General features: G+C 39.4%; 3 protein-coding genes across 3 annotated transcripts in view; 1 reads left to right on the forward strand and 2 right to left on the reverse strand.

The window, feature by feature from the left end:
• LOC137996400 (iron-sulfur clusters transporter ABCB7, mitochondrial-like) overlaps positions 1-11,296 on the reverse strand; it is a 21,189-nt gene extending 9,893 nt beyond the window's left edge. The window contains exons 1-9 of the mRNA XM_068841777.1: positions 11,142-11,296; positions 8,241-8,330; positions 7,362-7,559; positions 5,910-6,039; positions 5,171-5,357; positions 4,749-4,830; positions 3,418-3,506; positions 1,697-1,784; positions 591-765 (exon numbers count right to left, since the gene is read on the reverse strand). Coding sequence (XP_068697878.1) covers positions 591-765; positions 1,697-1,784; positions 3,418-3,506; positions 4,749-4,830; positions 5,171-5,357; positions 5,910-6,039; positions 7,362-7,559; positions 8,241-8,330; positions 11,142-11,276 — 1,174 coding nt within the window. The 5' untranslated portion in view covers positions 11,277-11,296. The remainder of the gene's footprint in view (positions 1-590; positions 766-1,696; positions 1,785-3,417; positions 3,507-4,748; positions 4,831-5,170; positions 5,358-5,909; positions 6,040-7,361; positions 7,560-8,240; positions 8,331-11,141) is intronic.
• A 612-nt stretch (positions 11,297-11,908) lies between these two features.
• On the forward strand, positions 11,909-17,682 carry LOC137996403 (dehydrodolichyl diphosphate synthase complex subunit Nus1-like). Its single transcript, XM_068841780.1, has 5 exons — positions 11,909-12,273; positions 12,375-12,509; positions 13,711-13,860; positions 15,058-15,157; positions 17,072-17,682. Exons 1-5 carry the CDS (start codon positions 11,991-11,993, stop codon positions 17,160-17,162), a joined length of 759 nt encoding a protein of 252 aa, XP_068697881.1. The 5' UTR covers positions 11,909-11,990; the 3' UTR covers positions 17,163-17,682.
• Positions 17,205-25,000, reverse strand: part of LOC137996402 (ubiquinone biosynthesis O-methyltransferase-like) — a 10,203-nt gene continuing 2,407 nt past the window's right edge. The window contains exons 3-5 of the mRNA XM_068841779.1: positions 24,771-25,000; positions 23,783-23,942; positions 17,205-18,371 (exon numbers count right to left, since the gene is read on the reverse strand). The exon at positions 24,771-25,000 is cut by the window's right edge and continues 13 nt beyond it. Of these exons, the coding sequence (XP_068697880.1) occupies positions 18,202-18,371; positions 23,783-23,942; positions 24,771-25,000 (560 nt within the window). The 3' untranslated portion in view covers positions 17,205-18,201. The remainder of the gene's footprint in view (positions 18,372-23,782; positions 23,943-24,770) is intronic.

Raw genomic sequence — 25,000 nt, forward strand, 5'->3', positions numbered from 1 at the left:
CGCTATTCATGTTTTTCAGGCCTGCGAACAGGTTAATTTTAAGTAGCTTACTGTTTTCGGATTACGCGGTGGGGAAAACCATTTTGAGATTACTGGATACTAGGACACTTAAGCCGCAATCGAAACAGTCCGGCAAATTCGGCCATACTTCCTCGTCACACATCCTTTAGTGCAATCTTGCAGACTAATGGACAATCGGTCAGGACTGGACCAAAAAATAACCGACAAAGTTAGGACATTCTTGTAAATTTTCTTATGCCATTGGTTTTTTCCTCTCGTACTGACCGACTACAACCAGGGTCTCTGAGGATGACTTCGGTGCAATATACAAAGGGGCCCGTTTCCCGGAAGTCCTTCTTCCTTCATGGTCCACGCTCGATAAGTTTCGGAACCTTCGAGAAACGGGCCCATGAACACCACGTTATTTTGGGAGTTGGTTCTGTGAGGGCGCGGCTGAAGTTGAAAGCGCCGAGAGAAAAATATCACAACCTCGGAGCACTTTTCAAACTTTGAAGGCAGTTTATTTTATCCTTTACTTTTATCCACGGCACTCTGAGGCCGCTGTAATTTGACAATGACTACCGCCATACCTTTCAGAATCTGTTGGCTAGCGAGCACCATGATTGCACTGAGTGAAGCACTAAAGATCAAATTCTGACCCCAGCTTAAAAAAGCTAAACTTGTAGTCGTTTTAAGCGACGCTTTTTCATAATCCGCGAGAAGCTTGTCGTATCTCTCCGCTTCGTATTCCTCATTGTTAAAATACTGAAAAGTGAGAAGAAAAATGCAAGGCAACTGAAATGACTAAGAAAGAATTCCATGTATCGCGTAAATTCAACTCTACAGAAAAGCCAGCCATCACAAGAAACCCTCCACATCTTGTTATGTATTTGGTCGCCTCGCCTAACATCATTTTCTACATTACAGTACACAGTCTATAAAACCATAGACTTGGAGCGGCCCCTCTTAAGGACTACATGTTCTTAGGTACATGTTTCTTGCATCTAAAACAATCACATCCAAGGAAACAAAGTCATGCCTGAACTTTAACTCAAATTTCTTCCATGGCCATGGTAAAGAAAATAAAGAAATGGCAGCAATGTTGAAGGAAAAAGATATTCTTGTTCTACTTGTTTCTTTTTCTATTCATTATGTTCAAGAACGTTTTCGGAGTTTCTCTTTGTTAGAAAAACAATGGAAAGATGAAGTATGTTAAGTGGGATTCAAACCTACCCTCCTGACTCAAAGACGACATCCGCTTTGTCTGCGCGGCCACCGAGACTAAAGAGGGATTCTCCTTAAGGAAACCGTTTTAAAAATGTTGTGTTCGTGACCGAAGACAAGAGTCCGCGTTCCTCACTGTACATAAGTAGCGAAATTAAGCACGAGACGACTTTGAGCCAGAGCCGCAACCGGGACTAAGTGAGCTGGCTTCCTTTTCAACTTTACTTGACACTACCACGTTGATATCGCTACGTATCTTGTCTCTCTAGGAAAAGTACTACTATCCTTGCATGGGAAATGTTCACTTCCAGTTTGCGTCTGCGGCTCAAACACGTCTCGTCTCGTCTTTCTAATTTCAGCTGTATGATATGACGTCAACACGCCGTCTTTAAGTGACTTTTGAACAAGAAATCTCCGAAGTGAAGGGCAGGGTATAGACTAGCTGTAGCCTCTTGTTATGTTTTTACTGTACCTTCACAGTTTCATAGTTAATGAGGGAGTCAATCGCTTTGGAGCCCGCTTCATTATCGGCTTTGTTCATCTGTACACGAAACTTGGTCCTGAGGAAGGTAACAAGAGATCCTAGTAAACGATATTTCGAGGCCAAAAGTATCGTAACAAGGTAAATTGATCACTGAATGAAAGAAATGAAACGCGGGATATAGACGAAATGTAGAAATGATCCTCGCAATTAACTAGACAATTTGAGCAACTGTCTCTTTACAGACACCTGAAAAATTCAGGAGGCTACAACGGAATTCGAACCCATGACCTCTGGTGCAGCGCTCTACCAACAGAGCCATGAAGCCACACAGTTGGGAACAAGATCAATTTGCTGAGCTCATGACCTGCTCTATATGTGAGCGCAAATCTCTCTTACGGCACTTAATTGACATCAACCTTGTTTGATAAAACCAACGCAGCACCAAAATTTCTTTAAAAACTAACCCTATCACCCACGAGTGACGATGGCCGTTTTTTTGCTCGTGGAGAGCTATCCGGATGGTTGGCGAATCAGGCTGCCAGGCGTAAACAATGGAAATTTGTAATCGATTTCTGATCGTCTCAAGTTCGGCCGGCGCATTCATGCATTCGTTAAATAATCGTTAAGGCGGCAGGCGCATTCATGCATTTGTAAAACAGAAAAATTTATTACACTGCATTTGTAACCACTTTAAAGGCTTGATAATTCGCTATATCACCTCCCTGACGCAGTATCTTACTTACTCCACGAGCTTACCACAGGATACCTTTGATTATACTGAAGACGCATAATTCGTCTAGGACGAACTTGGGCAAAAATGTTTTCTTCGTCTGTGAAAAAGACAAATATTGCCGGTTTTCACTGTCACACCATCATCAAAACCATTAAGCAAATTAAGTCAAGAATCAAAGAGATAAAAAAAGATGAATATTCAAACACACTCACAAAGGTTCAGGTCTGTGCGATGTATCGTGCGGGAGATATTCGAAGAAATGTTTTACTCAAATTTATAAGGCTTTGTATGGAGACGCCATGTTTGTGTCCCTCTCTGGGGCACAAATATGGCGGCCGGAAGCTGACAAAAACATATGTCATCGAGTTTTGCTATAAAAAGCCAGTAGTCGTCTTCTGAGAGCTCATAAATATCTATGTGAGTACTTATTCTCATACAAGGACTGTTCAGATTGCAAAATCTCAGCGGACAAGTCACTTTTTTAACTTGCGTGATAGCATTCGCGACCGCAATTTTAACATCGTGTCACGCAAAAGCTTAGAAATTTAACCTTGCCTTTTCACAAGACGATAAACCCCACCAAACTGAAAATTTGTGAAAAGACAAGTCTTCAACTCTTCTAATAACTAACTAAACTAAAATCCGAAAAGGATTGATAATTCCCTATTTTTCAGTTTTGATGACGTCACATGAAAACCAAGAATAAATATCCAATTTCGTACGTCTTCGAAGACGCACTAAACTAGATAGTTCGTCCAGAAGCCTTTTTCGTCTTGTACCCGTCTTTATACTTGACGAACCTAACAGACGCAGAAAAAATGTTTGCCCAAGTTCGTCCTAGACGGACTATGCGTCTTATAGAGTTCGTCACATCTTTACACTTGTCGGATCACGTGAGAGACGCATAATTCGCCTGGATGGATTATGCTCCTCTCGTATAAAAACAGCCAATAGTATACTATACAGTACGTTATACCTCCATTGTGTAACTAAAAGAGTGAATGCAGTGTAAGTGGCTATACAGCCCAGAGTAAGGAATGCAAACTCTTTGCCACAGCGGTAAGTCTGAAAAATAAAATGATGTCAGTAGACACAATAATTATTATAAACAACTTCAAACTTCATTAGTTCATTCAATTTTACCACAATACTTGAAACGGCATAAAGAGAAAAAAGGAAATGGTCACATAAGAAGTAAAGTGGTCCTTTTATCTTTCAGAACGTCTTATAATCTTTTTTTTTTTCAATTTTCTGCAACATCCACGATAGGCCGGTAGCAAACTTAAAAAGAAAAACATTGTATTTTTGAGAAGGAAAAGGATAGCATGATCACTCAAAAGCCTTTTATGGACAGAAATTAAATTTTGATGGTGAAGCAAAAGAAAGTTCACAGCCAGCACATGCCATCACCAGCATGAAAAACATGACAGATTTGTTTTCAAACTTTATGCTGTGCAGAGGAGTAGCCAGGGGGTCCTGGGGGGTCCTGGAGAGTTCTGGGGAGTTCTGGGGAGTTCTGGGGAGTTCTGGGGAGTTCTGGGGAGTTCTGGGTGCCCCCCCCCCCCCTCCCCACTTTGTGACAGTCAACAACATACCGGTAATACAAACCATATCTGTGAAACTGGAACAGAGTAATTTATGTCACCTGGAACTTACCTTATCTATGCAGCTATTTTGTAGGCTTGTGCCTCCCCCCTGCACTCACTGCTCATTTGAAAAATTGTCTCTTTCACTAAACACAGTGTGGATATCAACATGACAAACCGGTAAGTGCCCTGGATGTGAGAGAGTGTGATCCCCCATTTGAAAAATCCTAGCTACGCTCCTGACTGTGTGTTGAGCAGTTGGGCGATTCTAAAATTATTAATGTGCGCTCAATCTTCGGCTCATATACCATACAATTATTGCACTAAGTGTAGCCAAGCTGAAAAATTGTGCCAGAAAGCAAAATGTTCAAGTTCCAGGATATTCAAAATTTCTTAAAATTCAATAAACAATTTCTTATTCCATCTGTGGTTGTCAGATCTGGAAAATGGTTATGCACCTCATTGCCCATTTACGATCTCATGCAATGTGTGCTCGTGGAAAATCTGTTGAATATATGATAGCAATTTCAGAGACTAAAACCATTAACGTCCAGCTGCCATTTCACCTTGACTTTCAGAGGCGATATGAGCAAAAGAGTCTTAACCAACCCCTGTCCCTTGGGGGTGAGGGTGAAGCCTCCACCGAGATTCTAGCGACAAAAGCAATAAACCTGTGAGACATGCAAGTTAATAAAATTAATATTACAGATCAAATACTTACCAGTATCCCAGATACAAGCAGAACTTCGAAGAATGTTGGAAAGATATTGAACACCAGTGCGCTCAATATGAAATTGATGCCTCTAAAAATAATAATTCAGCAACCATAAACAATTTCATATTTTGAGGGCCATAAGTTAGAAAACTGTATTGCTTGTTACATTCTCCCTCCTTATATAAGTTACTGTATCACATTGTATTATAGATCAAACCAAATACAAACTTGGAAGAGGCTGCAAGTACTGTAGCCTATATTCTGACCTTACGGCCCATTTTCTGGTCCGAAGGTCTGTAAAGAGATGGCATTTATTTACCAGTATAATGTAATATTACTTTGAAAATAACTATTTTGACAAAAATAAAATGACAACTTATTAGCTTCCTAAACACATAGGTTACTTCCTGTTGTTAGATGTTAAATACCTTGTTCCCCTGTCAATGGCTCGGGACAACGCCCCTGTCTGTCTCTTGACATGAAATTTCATGTCCAGATTATGGAGATGGAGGAATGTCCTTCGTGCAACACTACGAATGGACCCCTGAGCCACCTTAGCAAAAACTGCATTCCTCAGTTCATTAAAAAGAGAGGCACTTGTACGGGCTGCTCCATCTAAAGCACACAGACATAAAATGGATTGGAGTAAAAAAAGGAAATTAATATTGTCAGGTTTCCCTGGAATGTCAAATAACATTAGACAATATGGCATTACAATGACTCTGTTGTTTTCAACGGAAATAATATGTCATTACTTTGCATCTGCAAATGCTATGAAAAGGCAAAACCAGTTGACTATAGACTGACGTGCAGCCGAGAAGTTGAACCAGGGGCCACTATGATCAAATTCAACTAGTGGTTGTAGAACGGGTCTTGAACCTGGGATCTCTGGATCTCAAAGCAAGCACCCTAACCATTGGAAGACAAAGCCTCGTAAAAGGGAATCATCGTCAGCATCATCATCCAACCCAATCCTAAATCACAGTGACCACCACTGACAAGACAGTCACCACCAAGAACATTGACTACCATGGTAGTTACCTGTAACATAGTTTCATCACTGTCATTGTCATAAGCCTAACATTATTACGAAGGGACTTGAATCACCAACCATTCACCACATTTCGACAATGAACACAAGACCTGTGCTACAAAGTCAATACTTACACCCCAAAAGAAGTGCAGTCAGAACAGTGAAGACGGTTCCTTCGGTTGTTTGCATGACAGCAGTAGGATCTAAGTCACTGAGGTAATCAATAGCATACTTAAACAGAAAAGGAACTTGAACATTCACCAGCTGCAGACAAAAAAAAATTGGAAATTAACCTGACACTGGTACAGCAGTTAATTGTTTCAATTCTAAGAGTCACACTTGTAGATTTCCCTGCCTATTAATGCCAGATGATTTTATTTGCCAATAGGGTATGTTAAAGCGGCATCTCTTTCCAAGCAAAAACCCCTCTAACCATTTCCCTTATAAGAATGACACCTGTATATTTTCCTCTGTCTTGCACCAGGGGCCAGTTGTTCGAAGGTGAAGGATGGAGGGCGCTATCTGGATAATCACTATCCACTGGATAACTCAATTGGTTTTGCTATGTAACAGGGTTTATCCACTGGATAGTGATTTATCTGGTAATACCAACTTTATTTATTCAATACACTGAAAGGGAGAGATACCAGAGGTTATCCCAGCCTATACAAGGGTTTCCGCCCGGATGTACACGTAACTGATCTAGAGTTGATTTTGATGAGGGATGAAAACCAGAGTACCCGGAGAAAAACCATTGGAGTCAGACTGAGATCGACTGAAACTCAGCCCACATACAACCTCAAGGCCAGAGTTGAACCTGGGTCACAGAGGTGGGAGGTGCAGTTGATAACCACTTAAGCCATCCTGACTCCCTTATGAATAGCATTATCCACCTTATGAAAAACAGAGGCCAGATGATTTAACCCATCAAAAGGGAAAACTCAGGATTGAAAGGGTTAAATTAATGTTTTTATAGTCTTGACTGGTATCAAGCCAATAAACCTTAAAACATTATAATTAACATTAAAGCATTTGTGTCAGGTCACAATAATAATAATTGATATGTTGAATGTTTAATATTATTTTAGTTCTAGCTTGGCAATAGCTCAGGGTTTACAGACTGCAACAAGTAGCCAGTTGCTGTGCGGACTGACTAATATACATGTAATTACAGACATGATTTTGTGCATATATTTCCCCTTCTTTGGGTAAACAATGAGTTTATTTTTAATTTCAATATTAGAGTATTTGAAAAACTGTTGTAAGAGCAAGTCCATGATTACTCTTTTTCATGCATGTGATGCAGATTGCATTTTGTAACACTTCCTCCCCAATTATGTAATGCCCTGCCAATAACTTTTGAAGTACACGTACATGTAGATGCCTGGGCTAATCAATGTAAGCCGCAGTCACTGCTGTCTTTTACAAGGGTTTGCGTAAGAATCAAGGCAGAGAAGCTGGCGGTGAGAGGCAAATTTCTGACAAACAGATGGCAGTATACCGCCGGTGACCGGATTCTAATGAAATCACTGCTGATAATTAATTTACAGTGAAGAAGCTTAGGATGTGGAGCATGTCTACAGTACCTTAGCACCAACAAGCAGAACAACTGCAGCCACCACTCTCTTCTTTAGATCAGGTCTGTCTTTTGGCCATACATGCTTTAACATTCTCCTGAGTATTACCCAACCACTGACAGAAGATACTCCCTTTAAACTTTTAGCAGTTATATTCACACCAGCATGGTCACCGTGCTGTCGCCCTGCAACAAACAGTAGCCCTTGCTGCAGATAAGAAAAAACAGCCACTATTGGTAAGACGGTAATAACTATGATTGCTTCAAATTCTCATCAGGTAATGCACTTCATTATTACAATACTGGTAGTTACATTTCGACCACTATTATATTGCAAACATGAACCATTTATAATGAAATGGCAGGATTAAAACATAACCTTAAGGTCAATGGAAGGTGTGGTGGCCTCATGGTTAGTGCACTTGACTCTGGATCACGTGGTCCGGGTTTGGGTCCTGGCTGGGGACATTGTGTTGTGTTCTTGGGCAAGACACTTTACTCTCATGGTGCCTCTCTCCACACAGGAGGTGTATAAATGAGTACCAGCAAATTTAATGCTGGGGTTAGCCCTGCGTTGGACTAGCATCCCATCCAGGGGGGGAGTAGAAATACTACTAGTCAGTTTATGCTACAGAAACCGCGATAAGCTCCGGCCTAATGGCTCGTAACCAGACTTACCTACCTACCGTACCTTAAGGTAAATACATGTAGCTAACCTCTTCCTCCCCTGACCGCATTATTTTGCATAATTATAACTCATTGGACTCCTTCCACTATTGAGATTATTTTATTCTTTAGTTCATATGCTCCTACAGGTATAAAATTGCTGTTATTTTTAGTATTATTTCTTCTGGGTCCAATAAAGCAGGAAAAAAATGTGTACATGTACCTTGCATGAAGAAAATTTGCTGTTAATTGTTTGTAATACTTTTGAGGTAGCTCCTGTACCATATTGCCTCAAATGATGCGCACTTGTTCTCTACAGAAAATGAAACTGAAATTTGTTAAAAATAGGCAAGGGGACTACAGTATTTTAATTTGTCACTTGATATTAGTGCTTGCCCTGTGACATTACGACTGGCATGGGATGTTACCTGTTATATACATATAATTATATGAAGAACATGTACAGAAGGTGACTGGAGGGGACACGAGTGAGCCTGCTCCCATAAAAGGTTGCCCCTGTATCATGTAAAAAGTCCCTTCTCATTTTGTGGTTGTTTCCTGGACATGTTGTTTTCCTAATGCGGAGTTTGCAAATGTCCAAGGAGATTTTTGCTAATACACTCCTCAGTCAGTCTTCTAAACGCATTGACTCCTGGGTGAGACTTGATAGGTTTTACTCTTTCTAACGCCAGTCTAAAGACGATTTTACTCATCAATTGCAGGCAGTTTAGGAGTCAATGGGTTAAATAAATCAAGTTCTATTTTTCTTTGAAAACAATAAAATTGTCATTGCCAGTGTGCTCTGTTGTCAAACTGTCTCTCATGACATGAGAAATTAGGAACAGCAAGAGGCAAGAGACAATAGCAACGTTCACTGTTACAAACCATTGAGGTTAAACTTCTTTTGATACTCAAATTTGACAACCACCAAACAAATAATATTAAACCACCATTTTTACAGCCAATAAATCTCCTGTTGGTACATTAATAATAATGGTTGATGTCACACAAAATATTGCAGCTATACCTAGGAAAAACAAAATATTAACCTGCAAGCAATGGTTGGTACCTAAGACCCTATGCATAAGCACAATACCGGTAAATGACCCAAACACAACACCTCAGCAAAACAACTTGGCAAATGGCTTTAAGTGCCTCTAACCCTTCAAGTTGTTTTTTTGGGTAGATTTTCATATCTTTTAAGAAGTCATTTTCGTAATTTTTTTTACGAGCGCTAAAAGTGAAGGCAGTCGCGACTACTTTTTCACCTATCCTTCGCATTAGTCCCCCACTCGGCTAAATGTGTCTATTTATCGAGCGTGACGCAAGAAAAGGACATCGTCAAGCTTGAGTTGCTGGAATGTCCTTTTCTTTAAAGGCCTGGCCAAACACTCACAACATTTCAATGCAACATCGTGCAACATTGTTGGGCACAACATGTTGCGTACGTTTGCCCACCCTGTTGTGATATGTTGCGTGTGTTTAGCCAGTCCATTCAACACGTTACAACATCATGCACCAATGTTGCAAGATGTTGCATTGAAATGTTGCGAGCGTTTGGCCAGGCCTTTACGTCACAGCTAAAAAATGTCAAATATCAGACACTTCTCATTGGCTCGTTCCTAATGAGCCCACGAGACAATAATTTCTCCAGTGGGGCTTATAGCGTGTAAAAAATTAAAAATTTCAGTAACTTCAAGTGCTCGTAACAGAATCAGGATTCAATATTTTTAAAAAAAAATTGCGAAAATGAGTTCTTGAAAGATAGGAAAATCTACCAAAAACATAAACAAGTTGAAGGGTCAGGGGCACTTTAAGACGTTGGACTCTCAAACTGTGGATTTAACCCTCCTAATACTGTCAGACAGACAGGTAGATAGCCTGCATTTTAACACAATAGTCATTAATGTATCAGTCAATTCCAAGTGTGCCCATCCCCCCCCCCCCCCCCCCTTCCTCCCATCCCAGGCATACCCCGAGCATTTGACAATAGGATAGAGGAGAATTTGAAACAAAATGAAACCCGTACAGGCGGGCATTTGACTATTGACAAAAACGTTTGCAATCGGTTGCTACATAGAGAATTTTCCCTCACCACAATTACCAGTATACGTGTGTCGGCTTTGTACCGAGCAGTAGCTTGAAAAATGCCGCTGCTTAAAGTCTGGAATGAATGAGTAAAAAATCAACCGTAAAGCGGTTGTGGCCACTATACTTTGTTCAACTTTTATTGAAAGATAAGTAATCTTGACCTTTTCCTTCATTTTTGCCATTTAATGTCATCAGTATGTCGTGATGACATCCTTCATCGATCGTACAGTATTTGTTTACATGTTATTAAAACATCAGACATCAGTTTGTCAAAAATAGGTGAATCCTTCTGAAATTACTATTAATGAAAGTTTAACATAAACAGTTAACTGTTTAAATTAAAAAAAAAGAAATAAACATTTCATGACAACTACCTCTAATGCTGGAAAAGGCTTTAAAATTAGTTCTTTAAGTCTTTTTACTTGAATTAAAATTGCTTCTTTGCAGGGAGGATGGGGTATTTGACGCTTTTTGAGGCCCTAACTGGTGGGGCATTTGACGGTGTAAACTGTCAACATAGAGGGGCATTTGACCATTTTTTTTGTAACCGTCAAATGCCCGGGGGTTTTCCCGGAGGGGGAGTGGGATGGGCGCTCTTGGAATTGACTGATACAAGAAACCCTTATAAAGCCCTGCAGCATATGGGGTGGTCATGAACTGAACTAAAAGCTAATTTATAACATTGTTTACATCTAAAATTGCTTAAAACTGAATTGGAATCCACGATGAACACTCAAGCTTACAATAATACTTCAAAAACCCTGAGCTGAAATATAGAGCTTTCACTTTAAACCTTTGACCGGCATCCGGTATTTCAGGATGACGGACTTGCAAACTCTCTGTATTACATATTTATGATCACTGTTTGTTTATGAACGATTGCAGAAGGGCATTGTGTACATTGTTTACGGACCCTATACGAATTTTGTCCTATTTTTTCCAAGGTTACAGTACATACCGGAAACACAAAGCACAATAAACAGTCGTTTAATTCCTCCGTGCATCACGATAAAAATTGACTGATAGCCCTCACCTGAACAAACGGAACTCTGTATAAGTGGATCGACCCGAAACTCAAACTTGTTTTCAACATGAAGCGTGGATTAGTTACTTTCTGGGCCAAATGTAGCTGAAGAAACCCAGAACACGTTCTCCACAGAGGCGCCATCTTCCTTTATTTCTTTCGTTACCAGCTCTCTCAGAGCTATATTTACTTCTGTGACACTTGGCGTGACATTTCGGCCCTTAGTTTGCCTCCTGTTTACGTGACGTTGCCGTCAGTTTTAATTTTAATTTCCGTCCCGATGGGGGACGTAGGGGAGGGGGGAGGGGAGACTGATTGTTGCGCTGAATGATAAAATTACCTGTTTCATCATAGTTAATGCACAGGGTCAGAGATGGTTATGAAACTCGACAAGTCTTTTTGTTTCATGTTTTTGTCCGTATTTTTTCCGTTTACGGTGCACAAAAACTTTCTTTCTTTGTCTTCATTGCCATTGCTGGTGCATGACCTCTTCTCTGTTATTTGAAGCCGATCACATATTTTCTTTGGTGTTACAATATCCATGGAGACTAATACCCAACTGCACGCTTTGTCCTGATACCAAATAAAGCATTTTAATTTTAACTTTTCCTCTGATACATTTCGTTTCATCTTTCTAGCGAGTCAGTAGACATAGGTATTTCTATTTTCAACACAAAACGCGAGCTTTCGTGAATTCTCCGGTGTCATGAGTCACGCAATCCTAGTATTGCACGTGGACGTGCAAGATACTCGTACGCATGCTCACACGCTGTCACTCGTAACTGGTGTTCGAGAGTGATTTAGAAAAATGGACATTGGTCGCCGGAAACCTTTACCTTCCAGAACACTTTGACCAAAATGTGGGTCTTCAAATGTTTCCTTAGTATTATTTATCTTATACTGTACCTAAAATCGGCCATAGTTTTACTGTTTCAACAATTTAGACGTTTATATTTCTCAGTCGTATCACAACCGTGCTCTTTTGGAAAAATAAGAGAGGATTCGAAAGGCCTCACTAAACTTCCTCGGCATATCAGTTTTGTAGTTCTGGAGTCTCACATCAGTTTTGCAGACGTTGCTCAACTTGTCGTGTGGTCAATGGCTATGGGAATCCCGTTCATAAGTGTCTATGACAGACAAGGTAGCCATATTTATTATTTTCACGGTGATGCAATTCATAGTAATCTTACAACTCATTGTCATTGTAGCCGGCTTCGTCTGAAGTTTTGATATTCTTTCTAGGTGTACTTAAAAGGAAAACTGCTGCTTTTTCTAGTGAGATCATACAGAAGCAAAAGGAAGTTTTTAAAGAGGAATCCAACAAATACACATTTGTTTTGAGGACAACGGATGTGAAGTTCGACAACGATTCTTTAGGTAAGCTTCAAGCAGCATTTGCAGTTACCCTGGAAGCTTGTGTGAACGTCCAGACGCAAGCTTCGATTCGAGTTTGAAGGTGTTATAATAATCAGGAATTTTTAAGATAAAGATATCAAGGTGTCCTGTTTTTTTTTTTCCACATTGATGCGTATTTAGTTCTCAAATTTCATTAAAGATTTCCTTTGGAAAACGTCAAGAGATATAAAAGTAACGCAAAGCATTTCCGTTTAGTTCACCATGTCCTTGTCATGTGATTTGAAATCTAAGAATCAAATTATCAAAGGTACAATAAAATTGACCCTGATCGTTAGTATAGAGTACACTAGTGCTGTTTGCATTATCCCTATTACATTATGGGGGTCCCAAAAGCTTCGATCCAATTTGCTTGTGCTCTGAATTCACTACTTGCACAAATCAATTCAATTCAATTTAATTCACTTTTACCCCCCAAAAATCTGCATAGGCATTGTTTTTGACTTCTCTTGGGACATTTTCATGTCCCAGAAGAAATTGCAAACAATGGTTATGCAAAAGTTTTGGGAGGGTAATAGAGGTGTATTATGGGATTGTGCAAGTAGTGAATTCAATAGTTGCTGTGATATTTTTGCGACACACAAATTTCGTTCAGTTTTTCTGGTGTGCTAAAAATTGTTTGCATGCAGAATGCCATATGTAAGGGTCAAAGGTTAAGCTTATTCAACCAAAAGTGTCATTACCTCACACTGAGAGAGATGGTGCTTAACAATCCATGCATGTTCTGAAGGTTGTTTGCTCAAAGTCCAATGGTTAGAATTTTGTTCATTCAACCGGATGTGTGGCTTAGAGGTCTTAATTATTGACATTTTTAACCTATTCTTGTTTAGTGGTTGTACTAGAGAGTATGGGTTAGGGTTATGGTTAAGAATAGCCCACAAGTTTTCGATAAATTATTAAAATTCAGTCCTAAACAAAAATCATCATCTCGAGGCTCTGGGGAATGAATATCAGGATTTGTATAATGCACCGGTGAACTCGATACTTCAACATACATTTCCTGTAAACCCATATTCTTAGCCATATTTATTGTGCTAAATATGCCCTATCATTAATTTTGAGCCATGTAAGGGTATAACAATGTTGTACAGTTATTGGGTGACACTCCATAGGGTGCAAGTGGTGGAATTAAAACCTAATAATTTGCTTCTCATTTTTATACCAGCCCCAACACAGGTGTGTATAAGTTTGCTATCAGAACTTGATGGTAAAGGGGATATTATAGAAGCCTCCAGAGAATTTTGCAAAGGAATCCAAACGAAAAGAAGAGCAATAAAAGAAATGGAACCAGAATTTTTTAATGACCTTCTTAAAGGTAAAGTGATAATTAATAATTAAAATGTATTTCCTGTTTTTTATCACCATCATGGTCGTCTCATCATTCGTGAACTTTGTTGATTATATAACATGAGCATTGAAGTGCTAAGTTGTTAACTTGAAAATGATTTGAACCAAAGAATAACATACTACCTTGATGGAACCTGATCCTCTGGGTAAGTGTAGTTAACTACATGTATGTAAGTCCTGAGAAGGACTTGTCTTCAGATTGCATACACTTGTCAAGTTTCTCCATTATTTTTATGCCTGTAGATCAGACTCTTGTTCCAAAGTTGCTTCCAATTAATATCCCTCTTCCTCTTTCAGTATTCTCATTTATAGGCATTCAACTATACAGAATAAACCAAGAATAAAACAACACAGTAACCATGCAAACTAGTTACATTATCATAATTTTGGGGGTTTATAAATACCAGAAATACAAACCAGAAATACCTAATGAAAACTTTCAGACAAAATAATACCTATTAAGGTCAAGGTCTTATTGATAATCAATGAGCCAGGGTGAAATTTTTCGTAATTCTGTGGTATCTTACCTTCAAGCACTAAGCTCCAAACTGTGTTTTGGCCTCCATCAATCAAATTTCCAAACATAGCCGGGAAGAGCGACTCTGTCTCCAGAAAGTAAATTGGAGTTTTTGTTTAGTTCACAACTTGAACACCATTATATGTTTTTAGAAATACTTCAGTGAAAAGATTCATACAGATCCCATCGCTTTCCATCGGCGTCAAGTTTGAATACGCAAATGTACGGTACCGTGGGAACCAAAAATGTTGATTGGTGGGTTAGTCACGCATTAGTTGATTTCATCATCTGTGGTTGGCGTCGCAAGTTTGATTGATGGAAGCCAAAATGCTGTTTGGCTGTTGACGCTTGATGGTGAATTCCGCAGAATTATGAAAAACGCAGTAAAGACCCTGATTCTTGGTCTGGCCGGAGTTGTCACAGTAGTCTGATGCTCAACAAACTGAGCCAACTGGTCGGCAGAAATTTTATTGCTATTTTGAGGGGCTCTTTTCATTCATATGACAAATATCAAGTGTCACAACTGGCCTATTTAAAAACCTAATAAGACTTGACTGTCCCAAATCTCACTAATGTTCTTTGCTATTTTTCCATGCTGTGCTGCTCTTGAGTAGCAAGATTGACTTGTTCTTTATCCCTGCTGTACAGCTACCCATGGAATACCTGATCCTGACCTTGCTTTCAAGTTTGGTGATGTGCAGATGATGATGGGATTTCTACCATGGCAAACCAGACTAACAGAATTTCTGTAAGTTTCCTTTACAGTGTACCATGTACATCCTCTAAATAGCCCTTTTCACGGTTAGTTTTTCTCATTTGCATTACAATGTAATCTAGCATGTATGTGAGGCAATTTCGGGCTATTTTGTACTTTTAACCCGAAATTGCCTCGCACCCTCATTAGATTACATTGTAATGCAAATAAGAAAAACTAACCGTGAAAAGGGCTATTGCAAATTCAGTTGGAGGTCAACACTACAGTCTACTGGTCACGTCTGAGGGTTTTCTTTTATCGTAATATACATGAAAAAAAAATTACTCCATTCTGAGTAGCAGAGAGAAATGCAGTTTTCAGGTAACATATAGTGTAGAAAAGAGAGAATTCAGTGCAAAAAGACGTAATAAACCAAGCATTCTGATTGGTCAATGAGCGAACAAACTCAGAGATAGCCAATCAAATGTGAGCCCTCAGGGCTGTCAATAAGGGCCGGTAGCCGGCCAAAACCGCCGGCTAGTAAGCGATCTTTAGCCGGCTACTTTCGTCTCATTCTACCAGTACTGCTGATGAAAAATGTTGCAACTGTTATTATTAAATTAAAATACCATCGAAGAAGCTTGTAAAGCATCCGTTTCCCAGTTTTGAGGGTTAGAAGTAGAGTGAATCGATTCAATGTTCCGAATTTGCTTAATAGTTCCCAGTCTCACACGGTCAAGCCAAGTCCATGTCTGTTGTAGTTATCCTTTGATAATTTTCTGCTTTATTGTCATCTCTTATCTAATTTATTTATACCAGTGAAATTGCTCGGTCAATAATATTTTCCTTTGATTATGCAAAGCACTTTCATTTTGTCCATAATTTTCTACATGATATTGACTACAAGAACTTCTAGCAAACATAAACTCTCAATTGATTGTCTTTCTGGTGGGAAACACATCCCTTGAGAACGCTGAAAATGACATTTCCACGACCCTCAATTTCAAAATTTTCTGGGGGGGCATGCCCGCAGACCCCCCTTGTAACTTGGACCTCCTGCGCCTGCTTGCACAGCCGCCTACTATTCCTCATCAGCCTTCTACTTTTCAAAGTAGTGACAGCCCTGAGCCCTGAATGACGCAATTTTTGTGTGATTGCGTGATGGGAGTGCATTGCTTCTGCTAGACCATCTCCAATTATTTTTTATTAAGTAAGATTCACATGATTTTTCTCATGCTGTTTGGACTAAATGAGCACTTGTAAATTTTTTCAAAGACTGCAAATTGCACAAACCTGTTTGTCTGTGAAAAAAATTACTCTTGCTTATTTATTCCAAATTGCACTGACATGTACCATATACTAAACTTAGCTTGAGCTATAAATTGAAGTAAAAAAAATGAGGAAATGATTTTGAACAATCATTACCTGTTTTGACAATAATTGAGTAGGAAAGCACATAATGAAGTTAAGCAGGCTATTTGAATTAACCCTTTCACTTCCAAGAGTGATTGATATAAATTTTCTCCTCACAAGCTGAATTGAATTTTTCAAAGATATACATGAACAATATTTGTAAAAAGCTTTAAAATACAGAGCTGTGTATTGTGTTTTTCCTAAAAAATGTATGGTTGCCCCCAATTTTCTTTTTGGATACCAATAATACATGTACTTACTAAGATATACTTTCTCTGCATACCACGTTATGCAAAAGACAACATTATGTTAATTTTGAATAAATTATTTAGCTGGAACTTCGCTCTAAATCTTTGACCCGTGTATAAGTCGAGGGCGATTTTTGGAGCTTCTTTTGAGGCCATAAAAGGTCGACTTATACACGGGTAAATACAGTAATTTTAAACCACGCAAAAATATCCTGTATTAGTAAAGCATCTCGAGATGCCCAGAACGTATGAGCAATAACAATAGTAGGCACCGTCCTTAACAATATCTTGTCATCTCTTTTTGCAGACCTCTGAGAACACATGTCAACATCAACTATGATACTTATATATCCTCCCTACAAAGATTTGGCAAATGTCAACAAAGATTTGGGAAGTGATTCATGATCTTCAATGTTTGAAAATAGAAAGAACAATACAACTAATAGACATATTTTTATTAATACCGTGTGGAAATATATTTACAAGTAAAGTTACATGTCCATAGAATTATGATTTTTGGTTGGTTTTTACAAAATCAATCAGAATTTCTGATTTTTCTGGTCGTCTGTCTGTCAGTTAGTTTGGGTAAGTGTAAAAAACTAGGATACGTTCTAAGCCAGACAAGGACAAAGGAAAGAAATATTGAGGGACCCTTCTCTCCTCAATCATCACCTTGTTTGTTTTTCATGCTATTTCCAGCTCCCTCCAACTGGTCGCTTTCAAAACCAATTTTAATAAATCAAACTCAAAGACGAGCTACTTAACTTATTATTGTCTGGAAAAGTACTTTGTTTAAAATACATAATATACAGTGGGACCTGTACAAGTAATTTCATTCAAACAGATCAGACTTGTAAATTAGAAATTGAAAGATTCTAGACTAGTCACTGGGAAATAAAAGGCAACCTTTGTAAATTATTATTTATCATGTTGTAATGTTACAGTCCCTTGCATCTTGAGTCTACAGTAATCATAAGAACCATACAGTACCTTCTAGTTTCTTACAACATGCCCCCTTTGATTACCACTTCCTTTCAAAACTGTTGTGACAAGTGGCTTCGACCATCATCGCATGACTTCTTCTCAGGTTGTCGAAACGTCAGTCAATGTAACCAACAACATTCCCTCTAAGGACTATTCTCACCTCATCAAGTTTTGATATAATTGCTTTATATTATCACTCTTTCAAGGTGAGCGCACAAAACAGTCCTTCTTTTAGACTTGGGTGAAGTCAGTAATCATGCCCGTATTGTTGTCTCACAAGAACAGAACAATTTTTTAAGCTCTGTGGGAGGTTTAAAAAGCCAGATACTGTTCCCAGAAAGTGGGAATGATGTCCCCAGTCTGGTTTTTGAAGCATACCAGTAATTGCATCAATAAATAAACTTTTATTATGGTTCCAAACACTTAATATGCATTTTAAATTGAAATGTTTATCTATCCATTGTCTGTCCTTGTTGTTTGCTCCTCTGGTGGTGAATTCGAAAATGTTGTTTCATTTTTTATTGCCCTTAGGGCATAGTTTACACTTGTGTCTTCAATCCAGCACCATTTGTTGAAAATTGGCAAATAAGACATTCCTTTTACTTCAACAATCTCTGAACGATCTGAAAATGTACAAAATGGAAAGGAAATTATTAATAAAATAGTATACTTACAGTGCAACACGCCTTACCATGGTCCACCCAACAAACTTTCACATTTGACAACTACATGTAAATACGTCAACTTACAACCGAGTGATGTTTGAAAGAAGGCGTGACTGTCAATCAAATTCGCACACCCTGATTGGTCGATACTTCGTAAAAAAACTTTGTTAGGTGGGCAAAGTAAGGTGCATCGCACTATAATTGCTGCCTTTGGATGCTTTTCGTGGACTATGAAACAATAATTGTTTCATAGTCGATTATCAATATTATTGATGTTAGTTGAATGAAATGTTATTAATTCTTCACGAGCTCAGCCAAGAAGCTAAAAAAAAGCTAAGATTCCCCAGAACAATATGCAGTAGGGAGACTGGGACTTGGTGTAAGCAGTGCTTCGTAACAAAGAAAGACAGACGAAGGAGTCCAGTTTTTCGGCCGCGTCTTTGCTCTTTCCCCAGGGAATTACAGATTGCAAGTACGACACTCAAAACACTTGGCCACTCTGCCTGTTAATATCAAAACCACTATTTAAATTTCATCAGAACATACAGTAATCATTTAACCCATTCACTGCTGAAGCTGAGGAGTGAAATTTCATTATTAACTCTATCCCGGCAAGTTGGTAATAGCGGGTTAAAAGCTACCATCAAAAGAGGGGCAGGGTTCTCAGTAGATTTTCAAACAGACGGCAAAATTGCAATAACAGGCAGCTGATGCTGAGTACGAGGCCCGTACATGTAGGGTCGAGCCTCCAGGGTGGTCCGTGGGCATACTTCCCCGGAAAATTTAGGTTTCTGGAGGTGCAATTTCCTGCATTTTGGGAGTCGTATTTCTAGTTGATCCATTAAATATCTGTAGATTGATTTTTCTCGTTTTGACATAATTACGTAATCACGTTCAACACGTAATACATAATTTCGTTCAATGTGAAGAGCTGCGTTGAAATGAGAAGTGTCAGGTGTCGTGTGCTCGCCGAGATGACATTTCGGTTTGGCTCAGATACCAAAAGGAAAACGCAAGAAATTAATGATGTTGCTGATAGCAGTGGCTATCGTTGTGAATCCTCCGCTTTCTTTCCAAATCTTCCCTCGAGCTCTCTGACCAGTTTCACTGGCGGCCGCCATTTTACCTTGTTCTACCCATGCGCAACGTGACAAATGTTCGGTGAAAATGGAGGCACGGCTCGGATGACTGTTTACACTGTACTGGAATCCAAAATAATGGCTCGGTGACCTTTTTACCCGTGTTCGGACCACCTTCCGAGTTGGTCCGAGCACGGGTAAAAATCGAGCACGGCTCGGGTTCAATTTTAACGTTTACACTGTAGAAATCATCCGAGCCGTGCTGCTTTTATGGGTACACAGACCCCTTTTTTTTACCCCGGCCGTACCAAAAAAAGATTTGAATGTAAACGGGACTAAAAGCACTCGGCCTTCAGCCTTCGGCCTCGTGCTTTCATCAGTTTTCTCATGTTTGGAAACCCTGATGAAACACGAAGCCCGAGTTTATGAAATATTATTTCCCAAGGCAGCAGGGCAAGTGTAATACTCAAGGTAGAGGGCACAGTTCTTTCCACAACCAGCCTGGGCTGGTGAAAGGCATTTATTTATATTTTTTCCTCTAAAACTCAACAAAATGCTTGTGAAAAACCTGACCAATCTCATGGTGCAATTGCCCCAAGAATCTTAAACAACAATAATTTCTCTCAAGTAGATAGAATAAAGGTAAGTACATAAATAGATTAATAATGAAAAATTGCAATGTATAACTCGGTACAGAATCATGATCCCGCCAACAGTGAGCAAGCGGGATAAGAAAATCTACCTGCACCCAGAACCAATCAGATCGGCAGGAATCGTGAAACACCGCCCACCCACAAAATGGGGATTGAAAAAAGTGTGATCTTGCTTAGATCTTTTCTGGTCACATAGGACCAAATGGACCGACTGCAGTGTAAAAATATTATCAATTTTATCACAACTAGTGGTTGGTGAGCAAATTAAGAGACACTAATATTGTTTAAGGTTGACTTCCAGCTATCGGCAAGTCTTTTCTACGGGTAACGGGTAACAGACAAGAAACGTTTACTCTGCAGGCTATGAACACCAATCCTCCCTTAAGACGAGTATCAGAAGACAGCAATTGTTCGAGGCATACCTATCCGATAATCTGCACTTAATGCCCGAGTGGGAAGGCCAGATGGGAAAATATTTGGCCCGAGGTCATGGCGTACAGACCGAGCGCAGCGACCTAAACTCAGTCAATAAGCATTTTATCATATGGGCTCTTACAATATTTAAGAGCACTCATTTGCTTTTCTGGCTGTAAGTTACTTGGATGTTTAAAAGCGACGAAAGCCCTTAAAAATGCATCGCACGGAGCAGTTCGTGTTCCTAGTAGGGCCGTACGGCTTTTTCTGGCGGCCGTTGGCAAAACCCGGATCGGATCGGATCGGACCGGACCGGACCGGATCGGATCGGATCGGATCGGATCGGATCGGATCGGATCGGATCGGATCGGATCGGATCGGATCGGATCGGATCGGATCGGATCGGATCGGATCGGATCGGATCGACAAAACCCGGACTGGTTCAATATCAAAATTCCTGCCAATAGACACATGAAATCCCTGGGTCACCAGTTAAGGTTACTTCCCACCTTCACGGGTGTCCTTCCGGAAAAAAGTTCGTACTCGCGTTAGTTTCAATAAAATCATAACAAACTATACATCAGAAGAAAGTTTAGTAAATGTAGTTTATCATAAATATACTGCTTTAGCGAGTTTTTCTTTTGGTAACTGTTAGAATTGGCGCCGGTAAGACGTGAAACCGCCGAGGGTTCTTCTGTTAAATTTATCGGGTATCGGATGCCGCTTCACGAGCAAAATGACTTCACAGTGTTGTTATTCACAAGCCATCAATCAAAAAAAGCTTGTCAGGAGATTCCGATATTTAGAATAATTTCTCATGGCGTCCATTTACACAACATACCTCGCATATTTTTGGCTACTCCAACCTTAGATGCGGATATCTAAACAACCAATCAGAATATCGAAAACGCCTGAGACAATTTCGTTGATTGATGGCTTGTGAATAACAACACTGTGAAGTCATTTTGCTCGTGAAGCGGCATCCGATACCCGATTACACTATATCTGTTGGCGTAAACTACGTTTATTAAGACTAAAAACAAAATAAGTATGCAAGGCTGGTTTTACGGCTGTGAGGATATATAGTGTTTGTTTGACCAATTTTCGTCAGGCACGGCCCGACTCCTTCAGGGAGTTAAATCATAACTCGTACATAACTCCCTGAAGAAGTCGGGCCGTACCCGACGAAATATTGGTCAAACAAAAACTATATATCCTCACAGCCGTACTGAACCAGCCTTACATAATTATTTTGTTTTTAGTCTAAATATTATTTGCTGGTCAGATCTCCCAAGATCCGGCACTTGTACTTTGTTCAGCTGGCCCTTGCATACAAAAACTGTCCACATTTATTAAGCTTTCTTCTGATGTATAGTTTGCAATGATTTTATTGAAACGCAAGTACGAACGTTTTCCGGAAGGACACCCGTGAAGGTGGGAAGTAACCTTAACTGGTGACCCAGGGATTTCATGTGTCTGTTGGCAGGAGTTTTGATATTGAACCAGTCCGGGTTTTGTCGATCCGATCCGATCCGATCCGATCCGATCCGGTCCGATCCGATCCGATCCGATCCGATCCGGTCCGGTCCGGTCCGGTCCGATCCGATCCGATCCGATCCGATCCGATCCGATCCGGGTTTTGCCAACGGCCTTTTCTGGCCCTGCTCGCGCTAATGCGTACGGCCCTCATACAGGCATTTTTCCAATAGTTTTACAATGAAAGCGCGCGCGGGGCCGTACGGGCCATATGATAATCCATAAGTTGTTTGCTTCTTGTTCGTTTTAACAAAGGCACTGACTTATAATGAGTTAAATATCCACGCTATTTTATCGAAGAACGTTTTCCCTTATCCTCTACCTTACTGAGGCGTGTATTAGTTTAAACTGCCGGAGGCAAGAGAGAAAATGAGCGGTTCTCGTTTCCTATGGGAGCCTCCCTTCCTCTTCAAAGAGAATAGTCTTAAAATGTGTATGGAGAAAATTTAAACGGAATGTGTTTAAATCAAGGAGAATAATTGTGGCGTGTCATGTTTGCCTTGATGCAATTTGTGTCACGAAAGTCGCAATTGCTCAAGATGGCGGGACCCGAGAAATATAAAAGTCAAAATAAGCTATTTTTTTGCAATAAAAACGCTTTCTTTAAAAAGGTTATTAAAAATATCAATATAAACGTTATTTTCTGTGATTTAGGGTCATTTTTGGGGGGAGTAAGTACCACGATACTTTGTGAGAAATTGTTTTTCCAAATGGAATAACTTTGTATCAAAGGTTTGAAGGATCATGACAACATTAATAAAGTCCCCTTACCTTAGGCCTGTGCTTGCTATCTGAAGTATCGTTTTTTCTTCAGACTTTTCGACGCACACGTGAATCGCAAAACCCGATACCCATTATACCGGCAGGGCTTGTCACCTGTTACCTGTTACCCGTAGAAAAGACCTGCCGTCCAGCTATACTAATTAGGGAGCTTACGCAACAGGACGGCTGAAAGACTCAGGACTCGGGACGGCAAAATGACGAAAAATTGTCGCGAAAGATTGGGAATGTACAGTCTCGTGCGACATTTTTTCGTCATTCTGCCGTCCTGAGTCTTCCAGCCGTCCTGTTGCGTAAGCTCCCTAATGTTTGGTAATTAACAAACGATGATCGTGTAATTTAAGATGAAATGCGCTAGGACTAACATGGCTGGGATGTAATCTAGAATGGAAGAACCGATCATTTTATAAAGTATATAACTTGCAAACAGTGGATCAGATTACCCCACAAGCAATGGGAAGGCAGAGACATAATGCTTTTAGGTGCCTTTTGAAGAAACATTCTTTTAAGCTGTAATTAAATTAATATTTCATTTTTTTAAATGCACATGGGAGGGGTCAGTTTTCAAAAAGGGATGGGAATAGGGTGGTGTAGGGAGGGTATGTGACAGGGAGGGTATTACAATAATTATTAATATATGTTTAGGAGATGGGCAAGTTAAATCATAGTTGTAATTCCCTCTGTAGTTTTTATATTGTACACTGGTCCACATTTTAACGAGCTTGTAAGCTCCTAGGTGTTTGTGTGTTATTGTTGTTTTGTGGCTTTTGACAAAAGCACACTTCAATTTTACAACTAATGCTATATTGGAAATTTTGATAAAGTACTTATACATGTAAGTTCTTGAACAAAATTAATGCATAATAATAATATTAATTTTACTATCGCACTGTTAATAATAGCTTACTTTCAGATACAAGATCAGACAGTTCCTCCACTGTAACAAACTTGTTCCAATCATGAGTCCCCGGCGTCACTAATCTGAGAACGTATTCTGCTCCCACAATGGCAGCAGCATACGACAAAGCTGTTCGATTGATTGTGGTAACTACCAACGATCCTCCTGGCTACAATTAAAATACCAGGAAAAACAATCATTGCTGGGTTTGGTTAAATGACATCTGCACATACCGGTATCTACCCATACATATAGGTTCATTTAAATCATTTTCAAATTATTATTACATATTAACAATTATTATTGTTATACATCTCAGTTACTACTCAATATTCTGGGGCTTCAAATTAAACAAAATGTCTAAAATTTCAGTAAATCCAATTAATACAATATTGATACAAAGGAAATTCAGCACTGTATGAACTCCTATTATGTAACTGAAATTTCACTTCTCCTGCATTATTTGAATGTATTAATATGATAAATCATCAACTGGCCAGTGAGCAAATAAGCTGACTCTTTGTTGCAGCATTAAAACGACCCCAGGTTATAAAGTAGTGTCAAAGCATATGGTTCATGGACTATGTTTATTGTAATTATAGTCAACAAATATTGTGTTCCTGATTGATCAATGACAAATGCATAAATATGTTATAGAGTGCAAAAGAGGTTACAGAGTGCAATATGGAGGATGCTATGGAAACAAAGTGATGGAGTTAGGGTTTATCGTATGAACTTGCTTGTGCATTTCATGATTTATGGTCACTCGCCATGTTTTCAAAGTTCGTAATTTATGACTCGTGCCCATAAATGAAAAAATGCATGAGTTCATGGTCACACGATTTCTTAGTATGCATGTTGCATTCATTAATTTTATTTAAACCATTGTCTGATTTTCCACCTGGTAGCACTGTGAACCTTAGATTGGCCATGGAGTCTTTTGTTAATTAAAAATATGGTAAAAATAGCAACTTGGGAGGGATTGCTTTAAACCCACCTTTATCAGCTGTGAGCTGGCAAAAAGAAAAGTGTCCTTATCCATTACATGTTCAATGACTTCTGAAGCCACAACACAATCATACGATTCTGGTTCTTTTTCAGCAAGCTCTTCAACTGTAACACATTTGTAGGTAACTCTGTTTGCCACTGATGGATCATAAGATGCATGTTTTAAAGCAGCATGTATATTACGTGCAGAAGCATCAACTCCTGTCACATTGGCACCAA

This window comes from Montipora foliosa, chromosome 3 (genome assembly GCF_036669935.1).
Source record: "Montipora foliosa isolate CH-2021 chromosome 3, ASM3666993v2, whole genome shotgun sequence".
NCBI lineage: Eukaryota > Metazoa > Cnidaria > Anthozoa > Scleractinia > Acroporidae > Montipora > Montipora foliosa.

Bases quoted from the DNA above. Each gene is read 5' to 3' on its own strand.
- LOC137996403 (XM_068841780.1), top strand. From the start codon at position 11,991: ATGTGGGTCTTCAAATGTTTCCTTAGTATTATTTATCTTATACTGTAC. The intron at 12,510-13,710 runs GTAAGCTTCAAG...TTTTTATACCAG, and splicing joins GTTCGACAACGATTCTTTAG to CCCCAACACAGGTGTGTATA. The intron at 13,861-15,057 runs GTAAAGTGATAA...CCTGCTGTACAG, and splicing joins TTTTAATGACCTTCTTAAAG to CTACCCATGGAATACCTGAT.